The 10884-nt window shown below is 34.9% G+C and overlaps 1 protein-coding gene across 1 annotated transcript in view; it reads left to right on the top strand.

Moving 5' to 3' along the window:
• LOC107726316 (midasin-like) overlaps nucleotides 1–10884 on the top strand; it is a 20522-nt gene that overhangs the window by 5620 nt on the left and 4018 nt on the right. Inside the window, exons 6-12 of the mRNA XM_016535859.1 lie at nucleotides 1711–1829; nucleotides 1944–2109; nucleotides 3180–3277; nucleotides 3446–3517; nucleotides 4377–5048; nucleotides 6571–6710; nucleotides 9056–9699. Coding sequence (XP_016391345.1) covers nucleotides 1711–1829; nucleotides 1944–2109; nucleotides 3180–3277; nucleotides 3446–3517; nucleotides 4377–5048; nucleotides 6571–6710; nucleotides 9056–9699 — 1911 coding nt within the window. The remainder of the gene's footprint in view (nucleotides 1–1710; nucleotides 1830–1943; nucleotides 2110–3179; nucleotides 3278–3445; nucleotides 3518–4376; nucleotides 5049–6570; nucleotides 6711–9055; nucleotides 9700–10884) is intronic.

Genomic DNA, 10884 nt, shown 5'->3' with positions numbered 1-10884 from the left:
AACCTCCTCAGGTGTGTGTGTGTGTGTGTGTGTGTGAGAGTGTCTGAGTGAGTGTGTGTGAATGTATGTGTGTGTGTGTGAGTGTGTGTGAGAGTGTGTGTGTGAGTGTGTGTGTGTGTGAGAGAGAGTGTGTGTGTGAGAGTGAGTGTGTGTGTGTGTGTGTGTGTGAGAGAGAGTGTGTGAGAGTGTGTGTGTGTGTGTGTGAACATCTGCTTATTTTACATTTAAACTGCATATATGCATTTGGCAAACACCTAATTTTAGGGAATTTTTTAGAAATAGTACTTCACTGCTATAGTTACGTATTATTTTTGGGAATCTGTATTTTACTTGAGTTCTGTTAACTGAATACTTTTACTAGGTAAAAATTCTTTAAAAATACTTATTACTACATTACGATTTCTGGACTTAAAAGTGCAAAGTATATATATACACTCTTAAAAATAAAGGTGCTTCACGATGCCATAGAAGAACCGTTTTGTCTAAACGGTTCAATAAAGAGCCTTTAACATCTGAAGAACCTTTCTGTTTCACAAAAGCTTCTTTGTGGTGAAAGAAGGTTCTTCAGATTATAAAAAGGTAAGAAAGAGATATTCTTTGACTGAATGGTTCTTTGTGGAACCAAAAATGGTTCTTCTGTGGGATCGCTGTGAAGAACCTTTTAAGCACCTTTATTTTTAAAAGTGTATGTCATGTGACTTAAAGCTTTTCTCAGTTATATAAAATTTAAAAATAGCATTTTTCTTTATCCTGATGCGACTAAATGATCGTAAGGTGACTAAATGACAGAATGTTCACTTTTGAGTGAACTAAATCTTTCTGACACGCACTTTAAACTGAAGTTATATGTTTTTATAATAACCGTCGCTGTCTAGAAATAGTCTAAAAATCACTATATTCAGATATATCAAACCACAGTGAAATCATCTGCTGCTAATATTCAGGTAACAGGTTTCAGTTTGAATCTGCTGTTGGAGATAATCAGAACAATGAGAAAATAGTAATTTCAACAGGTTTCTTTATAACATATTTGCATTATAAATATTAAAATCTCTACTGCCTCTTGTTTTCAAAAGTCACTTTATAAAGCTGAGAAAGTTCTTACTTTTTTCACTTGAATGTAAATAGTTTTAACTTTTTCTCTTGCATTTTTTTTTTTTGTTGCATAGGTACTACAATACAATAATTTAGTAAAATATTTTTAACAGTATCTGTATCTGTTACACTGAAAAAAATCCTTAATCAGTGTTTTTATCTTGTTTTCCAGTGCAAATATTTAAACATCCTTAAATCGAGATACATTTACTTGAGAAGGAATATGACTATTAGTTCAATTAGATATTAAGATCTGAAAAATAACTAAATAATTCAAAGAGAAAACAAGATTATAATGATGGTTGTTGTTTATTTATTCATTTATTTTCTGACCCAGTTAACACATTTTTTCTTGTTTTACTCAAAAACTCACTTAATTTATATGCATTATTTTTTTCAGAAAACAACACTTTTAATATCATTCAAGTCATTTTGCATCTATCTTCATTTAAGAATTTGTAGATATTTGTACTGGAAAACAAGACAAAAATATTATGAGAGAACATATTTCTTTGCACTGTACATTTGCATTGGTTGCAAGTGTGATTCTAAAGCAGTTGAGCTTCAGAATCAGCTTTATTTGTTATTACTGAATAAGTGCATAATTGTCTGCAGATCGAAGGACATCGAGTCGACCGGTTTTAACGGCACCGCGGCGTTCATGGAGGTTCGGGTTCAGTCCATCGTGGTGGAGTTTATTCTCACTCACGTGGCCGAGGTTTTCTCAGGAAGCGGTATTTCATCTTCCTTAATAAACCCTCTGCGCTTTGTTATTTTCATCATCCTCAGTATTACGTGTTCCAGTTTTCTCAGTTGTAAAATGTTGATGTTATTTGTTTTTAATCCAGGATTGTCTGTGGAGCGCCGGAAGTCCCTGCCGTCTCCCTCAATACTGTCCACTCAGGACGATCATTTCTTCAAGTCTTTACCGTTACACTGTCCAGGAAACCTCAGTCCAGGAGACGGTCCTCCGCCAATGCGACCGTACCACGCTATTATTGACGGCACTGACAAGTAAGACTGAAGAGACATAGTGCTTCTGAGTGTCCAATGCTATGAAGTAGTGATAGTTTAAATTTAAACTGCATTTGAAACATGTTAAACTGAGTTTGAACATGGTGAATGATCAGAAATCATCAGAAAGATGAACAGCACCTGTGCTTCATTCACATCTGGCTCTGCAACTGATTCTTCATAAATGTTTTGTTTCGGTTATTATTAATTATCTAATTCTTAATTGATTTTATTTTACTTTACAGTATTTCATTTTGTTTTATTTTATTTTACATTAATTTTTTGTTTGTTTTACATTTAAATTTTAATTTATTTTATTTTAGATTATTTTACTTTACTGTACCATATTTAATTTTATTTTCATTGTAATTATTTCTGTTTGTTTGTTTATTATTTTTCATTTTATTATTATTTTTGTGTTGTGCGCGCTGCCCACAAGGCTATTGGCGCCAACATTATTATTATTATTTTTTTTAATCTTTATTTAACTTTATTTTATTAACCTTAACCCAACTGTAACATCACTACTATAAAGTATGTGAGATTAAGATTTGTTCATCCCTAACAGAGTTGAGTAATGATTATAATAATGATTTTTGAAGATAATTTAGTTAGATGGTAATGCTTTTACTTTTATATTTTATTTATTTTATTTTACATTTATTTTAATTTTTAATTTTACTTTTTTAAAATAAAATTTAATTTAATTTAATTTAACCCAACTGTAACTACTATAAAATATTAGGATTAGTGCCTCCCCAATAAAGTGAGTTGAGAACAATAAGCCAAAGGTACCTAAAAGTTAAATAATAATGAATACAAAAATAATGATACTGATGCTTTCATGTAAACGCTAATAGCATCAAGACGCAATTATGAACTGTACTCTTTTATTACATACTCGAAAGTACCAGTGAAGTATGTACTTTAAGTGCATCATAGAAGTGTGCTTGTTGAGATGTAGCCATTGTCATCCATTCTTTTATTATTTTTTTTATTTTATTTTATTTTATTTTATTGACTTGACTTGACTTGACTTGACTTGATTTGACCATCTGTGTTGTGTTCAGGAGGAAGGGCTCCCTCAAAGGAAGGAAGTGGAGATCCATCTTTAATTTGGGCGGGAGACTCCAAGATCCGCGCAAGAAGAACAAATACTGTACTAAAGGTGCGAGGGTCTGACTGTAAACCAAGTAACAGCTGAATTATAGAGTATTCTGGAAATGTAAAATGAATTTTTGCATGACTGAAGTCAACAGATAATTGACTACAAATGTTTCCCCTCTCACATCTAATTCATAGCTTTTGTTTCTCATTATATCTTCTAAATGCACAGATAAAGAAAAGACAGCTCTGAGGCCGGCGAAGAGCATGGAAACTCTGAGCTCAGGTCCTTATGCACTAGACGGTATGAAGAGCGTTTCATCATCTGCTCATCAAAGAATATAGATTCATCTATATATTTCAATCTCATAGTCATATTTCATCTGAATTTACTGCAGTAAGATATTAGATGCACATTTCTTGGTGTTTAACATTACCTTATTCACCCCACTGAGTGTATTTACTCTACCTTAATTTTGAATTTGTACGATCATTTAAAAAGCATCCATAAGCATGAATAAACATGCAATACACCATTTTATTAATTGCCAAAGATTTTTAAATAATCTAAAATCATTCTATTTTTTATTCTTTTTTTTTTTTTTTTTTTAGCTCAACCTAATCAGAGATTTTTTATTTTTATTTTGAACATTCATTAACCTAATTTACATGCACATAGTTTTCTATTTAAGGAACATATTCTCATTATTCTCATGAACATAATTAAATATCTTTTTACAAAAAATGTTACAAAAAATTCTGTTTCACATAAATGCTGTTCTTTTCTTCTGTGAATCCTGAAAAATTAAATGTATAACGGTTTCCACAAAAATATTGGGCAGCACAACTGTTTTCAACATTGATAATAATCAGAAATGTTTCTTGAGCAGCAAATCAGCATATTAGAATGATTTCTGAAGGTCATGTGACACTGAAGACTGGAGTAATGATGCTGAAAATACAGCTTTGATCACAGAAATAAATTACAGTTTAACAGATATTCACACAGAAAACAGCTATTTAAAATTTTAATAATATTTCACAATTTTTACAGTATTTTTGATCAAATAAATGCAGCCTTGGTGAGCAGAATAATAATAAATCAACCCCAAACCTTTGAATGAACATAATCTTGCGCCACTATTATTTTGTTTGTCTCTCAGATTCCAAACATCCTCCTCTGGTTCTGTCCACGGCATCAGGCAGCTCAGAGGGCGTGGCTTCTGCCGGCGGGGGCGTGTCCAGTGGATACGCGGTGACCTACAGGCGAACGGGCGGAGCTCAGGTCAGCATGGTGAGTGGAGGGACTCCAGGAACTTATAGCCGTCTGGAGTCTGGGGGCGGAGCCGAGGGTGTGTCGCAGGGCGTGGCCAGATCGCCCGGAATGACCAGCAAAGCAGACCGGCGCGCCGGGATACACATATCAGGGCCATTTTCAGTGACCGTCCCGCTTCATATAACGTCTGGACTGGCTCTGGGTGTCCTGCACGGCGGCTGGAACGATAAGGAACAACCCCTACAAGGAGACGAAGCAGAAGATGAGGACGTTAAGAGCATAGATACGGAGTCCACAGATGGGAATCCACAGAGCAAAAATGATAATGTTCAAGAGAGGGAAAGAGAAACCAATAGTTATGTGGAAAGTCAGGTGGATTGTGGAAAGGATATGGCAGAGCTTACAAGAAATGAGAACAATGTGCCAGAAAAAGGAGACTCACTGTGTGGCAAAGAAGCAGAGAAAGAAAATCTGAGCCAGAATCAAGAGTCTATGAAGGAAAATGTAAAAGACACACAACCACAAAACAAAGAGGAAACCACAGAAGAGGATTACGTTGGTAAGAGAGAAATATTGAGATTATTATTCACTGACATGTAAATGTGAGCATTCTGATGATCACGTGCAATTTAGTTTTTTTTTGGCAATGTTTTCATAAATTAAGGCAAGACACTGCAGGTGAATAGGGTAAAACATGTCTGTATTAGTTTTCTGAAATGCTATGTTTAAATATGCAAAATGAGGCATTGTCTAATTAAGTATGCACTAATTTGCATACATTTCCACAACAGAAATCTGAACATTGGTTCAAAATTCTTGTTTGATTTTGTTGACATATTCGAGTTAAAGGTTTTAAGGAGATTTGTATTTCTCTTTTTATCACTCCATAAATCTGAAAATACTGTCAACAGGCAAAACATTTTTTAAAATATTTTTACCACGTGTTTAGGAGTAAAATGTCACATAAATCAGTGTGAATGATATATGAACAAACCCCTCAGTAAAAGCCGTCAGAATATAGAGAGGAATAAAACTGTAAGTTTTGATGTTTGTAAGTGCTGCTGAAGTGGAGAAAAAACTCACCACCTTTAAAGATATGCATTTTCACCATGTTTTCAGGAATAATATGTTATAAATATCAGTGTGAATATTATATGAACAAACCCCTCAGTAAAAACCTTCAGAATATAGAGAGGAATAAAACTGTAAGTTTTGGTGTATGTAAGTGCTTCTGAAGTGGAGAAAAAACTTTCAAAGATGTGGATTGTAATTGAAATCTACAGACACAAATATTTAAAGTGTTGTAAAATAAACATCTATAAGTGCATTTTAGAAGTTTTTTTACCTGAAAAAAAAACATCGTTTACACAATCTGAAAAAACACTTGAAAATTGGCCAGTGCATGAAAAAAGTTTTTGCCTGTAGCGTCTCACCTTAAGTATTTATTTTATTGCACTTTATCTAGCCTATTTGCGTTTGTAGATTTGAATTACAATCCATGTCTTTGAAAGTTTTTTCTCCACTTCAGCAGCACTTACATACACCAAAACTTACAGTTTAATTCCTCTCTATATTCTGAAGGTTTTTACTGAGGGGTTTGTTTATATATCATTCACATTGATTTATACTTTTAACATTTTATTCCTAAAAACATGGTGAAAATTTTTTTTTTTCTGTCTATTGACAGTATTTTCTGATTTATGGAGCGATATCGTCTCTAATATCAATCAAACAAGAATTTTGAACCAATGTTCAGATTTCTGTTCTGCAAATTTATGTAATACAAAAATTGTTCACTATTCTTAATGTAATCAAATCAAATTGGGGAAGTATGGTGAGATATGATGGGTGTCTTGCCTTAAATGTGTGGGATGTTTTCTTTCCACTGAAATAACACTTTATGAAAAGCCAAACAGCCCAAAATAATAATAAAAAAACTGATCAGTGCATGAAAAAACAATGTTTTTGCCTGTAGCGTTTTGCCTTAAACCTTAAAGTAAATTTGAACTCCTCGTTACATGAGCTCCTTGAGGAAAGAGTGTGGTAGAAAATGAAGGCAAATGTAAATGTGTTTCCCACAGAAATGAGAGGAAACCTCCATCAGGAACCCATCAGTCCGCACTACTACGAGGACATGGAGTTTCCAGACCCGGATCTGCCACTTGATTTCCAGGAAGCTTTCGGGTTCTTGGATTTGATGGACAGCTGTGCTGCAAACCCGGTGTGTTCATGCATGTGTGAATGAAGAAATTAATGAGTGCGAAATAACAGTCTTGTGACAACTCTTCACATAAGAGTAGGGATGTAACGATTAACCGCGAGCCGGTCGAAAATCGATTCAAATATGTGAAGATTCAAATCGGTTGTTCGAAGAACCAAACAATCCAAGATCATGCCAAATCGTCAACAATCAAATCCAGCTAACGGAGTTAGCGACGTACGAAGAACGGGCCCCTGTTCATAAGTGCAGCTCTGCTTTGTTTACAGCGGTAACCAAGGAAACACTGTATCATTGCTGTTCATAAGAGCGGTAACCCAGGAAACACTGTATCATTGCTGTTCATAAGAGCGGTAACCCAGGAAACACTGTATCATTGCTGTTCATAAGAGCGGTAACCCAGGAAACACTGTATCATTGCTGTTCATAAGAGCGGTAACCCAGGAAACACTGTATCATTGCTGTTCATAAGCGCAGCTCTGCTTTGTTTACAGCGGTAACCAAGGAAACACTGTATCATTGCTGTTCATAAGCGCAGCTCTGCTTTGTTTACAGCGGTAACCAAGGAAACACTGTATCATTGCTGTTCATAAGCGCAGCTCTGCTTTGTTTACAGCGGTAACCAAGGAAACACTGTATCATTGCTGTTCATAAGCGCAGCTCTGCTTTGTTTACAGCGGTAACCAAGGAAACACTGTATCATTGCTGTTCATAAGCGCAGCTCTGCTTTGTTTACAGCGGTAACCAAGGAAACACTGTATCATTGCTGTTCATAAGCGCAGCTCTGCTTTGTTTACAGCGGTAACCAAGGAAACACTGTATCATTGCTGTTCATAAGCGCAGCTCTGCTTTGTTTACAGCGGTAACCAAGGAAACACTGTATCGTTGCTGTTCATAAGCGCAGCTCTGCTTTGTTTACAGCGGTAACCAAGGAAACACTGTATCGTTGCTGTTCATAAGCGCAGCTCTGCTTTGTTTACAGCGGTAACCAAGGAAACACTGTATCATTGCTGTTCATAAGCGCCACCTGCTGTCAGAGAGTGAATCTACGTCTCATTCAGCTCGTCTGCTGTTTCGTTCAGATGTTTTATGTAGTATAGTTTCACAAAAATGAAGTCAGACCATTCTGATTTTGCTTCAAATTTTGAAATTATACAGTCTAATTTAAATTAAAAACTACCGTGCAGCAATAGCCTAATAAAACGACACCTTTTAATTTACTGTATAATGTCTTCAATCTCATTTTGTTAAAAAAAATAATAAATCGTGAGAAAATCGAATCAAATCGTGAGTTGAGTGAATCGTGACATCCCTACATAAGAGATTTGACTAACGCTTACTGCTGATTCCAAAAGTACATTGTACACACAAATATTTGGTCAATTGAAATGAACTCTTTCCCCGCCATTGACGAGTTTTTACGGCTTTCCGTGTTTTCACTGTTATACACTCGGGGCGCTATTATGCATCTTCTGAACGAATACAAAACCTCCCGAACAAAAACACGTGAACAGGACGGAGAAACGAGCGATCTCTTATGTAAACAGATGCATATGAAAAATAATGCGATCATCAGCAATAGACCGCATATAAATAAAAACTGCATAATGTTACGGAGTAAAATGTTGATCTAGAAAGTGATGTCTGTGCAAGCTTTGGAGGTGTTGATTGAAGCGATTTACTGGATCTTTCAAAAATGCTGGCGGGAAAAGAGTTAATTAATTATATAACTAAAAATAAGAAATTAAATCATTAACTTAAAAACATATTTTAATTAAACATTTTAAACAACATTTTTTATTAAAATATTATAATATATACATAGCATACACAAATATTGGGAAAAGTATTACAAATATTATATAAATTGTTAACAATAGTGAGTTAAAGCACTAATTAAATGTAAGTATTTTACATGTACATTTTGAATTAAAATATTATAAAATGTTACTATATAAATTAAATTTCTTTCGACTAAACATTTTTTCCATCATAATTAGGGTTGCAAAATTGTTGTAAATTTCGGAAACATTCCAGAAATGTAGACACTTTCCAGGAATTTTTTTGGAATATTCCAGGGATTTTTGGAAAGTTTCCGGAAATGTTCCACCCCTTTGCAACCCTAATCATAATGCATTCCGGTATAATGTGATGCTGTAAATATGATTCTATAAGAGGTTTTCATTCAGTATCAGTGATTAATTTGCTGTCAGTTTTTGAAAGTCTTTTCAAAAATGGGTCTAAATGAAGTGTCTTATAAAGAAGTTTAATACTCTTAATAGACTTTTGTTTGTATTTGGTGAGCACACTTATGATGCCTGTACCTGATGTCTGTCTCTATTCGTCAGGTTGAGTTCTCAGTCGAGGCGCCTTGTTTTGAGAACGAATATGAGGAAGAGGAGGATGAAAACCAGGACAATCAGGCCGATTCCTGTCCATCGCAAAACTGCACTAATGAGCATCAAACACCTGCAGCCAAAAGCAGCAGCCCTTCCTTCACACACAGGCCTCTTCCTGGAAAATCACACAGCCTGCCTTATAAGTCCCGCCCCTTCCTGCCGGCCCCGTCATTATCCTCAGATGACGAGTACAGCCCTGCTGATGATGATGATGAGTCTGATAAAGGTTCTGAATATGAGGACATGTTTTGTCAGAGTCTCCCAGTCGGTCGGGATTATCAGGGACTGTCTTGGTTGAGTCCACAAACCACCGCTGGCTCGTCTACTAGCAACAATGTAGATCTTCACACTAGTAACCATTCAAACGCACTTCCTCCAGAGAACAATAATGATGCACAATCCATCGACCAATCAGAAGACGCGATTCCTGCAGCTTCTGCATGGACAGACAGTAGTGAACCCGCTTTTGAGCCACTGCTTAGTGAAGAACATCTCAGTTCAGATGCATTGAAGACAGATGAAGTGTGTGTGGATGAAAAGAAGAATGAAGAGAGACATTCAAAGGATGTGGAGAATGATAAACACACACTGATGTAAGTGCAAAATGAAAACTAATTTCATAATTTAATCACCCATATGATTTTTTTTCTCTGTAAAAGATTAAATGAGAATGAAACTGCTCTTATAGCGGTTATCAAGGTCCAAAAATAACAATACACCATAAAATGTACCATAAAATAATAATAATATACATAGATATAATATAGAACATTTAAACAATGTAATTTAATTTATATTTTTTCTTAAAATATTATCATTAAATCAAGTTAAATTAAATATCTACTTAGTTTTGAATAAATGTACTGAATAAACGTCGCATAAAAAGTTCACAGCACACAAATATTGGGTAAATGAAATTACAATAAAATAATAAAATTAATAGTAGTAATAATAAATTAAAATAATTTAATCATTTGATTTTTCACTTACACTTTGATTAAAACTTAAATTAAATTACATGTTTTTAATTATAACTGTCTTAGTTTAAATCAGTATTGTATTTTATATATACAGTCAGGTCCATATGTATTTGGACACTGACACAATTTTCATAATTTCGGCTGTGTATGCCACCAGAATAGAATTAAAATAAAACAGTCAAGATGAAATTGAAGTGCAGACTTTAAGCTTTAATTCAAGGGGTTGAACAAAAATATAACATAAAATGCTTAGGAATTACAACCATTTTTATACACAGCCCCACATTTTCAGGGGCTCAAATGTAATTGGACAGATAAATATAATCTTAAATAAAATGTTCATTTTTAATATTTTGGTGAGAGTCGGGTTGAGATCACTTGACTTGGCCATTGCAGAATATTCCACTTTTTTATCTTCAAAAACTCCTGGGTTGCTTTTGCTGTGTGTTTTGGGTCATTGTTCATTTGTACTATGAAGCGCTTTGCTGCATTTGGCTGAATCTGGGCAGAGAGTATATCTCTACACACTTCATGTAGAGTTCATCCGGCTGCTTTTGTCTTCTGTCTCATCATCACTAAACACCAGTGACCCAGAGCCACTGAAGCCATGCAGCTCATGCATCACACTGCTCCATGTTTCACAGATGATGTGTGTGCTTTGATCATGAGCTGTTCCAAGCCTTCTCCAGACTTTTTTCTTCCCGTCATTCTGGTACAGGTTGGTCTTTATTTCAGTCGTCCAAAGAATGCTTTTCCAGAAGTGCTCTGGCTTTTTTAGATGTTTTTTGGCAAAGTCTA

This window comes from Sinocyclocheilus rhinocerous, unplaced genomic scaffold (assembly GCF_001515625.1).
Source record: "Sinocyclocheilus rhinocerous isolate Xijiao unplaced genomic scaffold, SAMN03320098_v1.1 scaffold1598, whole genome shotgun sequence".
In the NCBI taxonomy this organism is placed as follows: domain Eukaryota; kingdom Metazoa; phylum Chordata; class Actinopteri; order Cypriniformes; family Cyprinidae; genus Sinocyclocheilus; species Sinocyclocheilus rhinocerous.
This window is presented reverse-complemented; position numbering and strand designations above follow the sequence as displayed.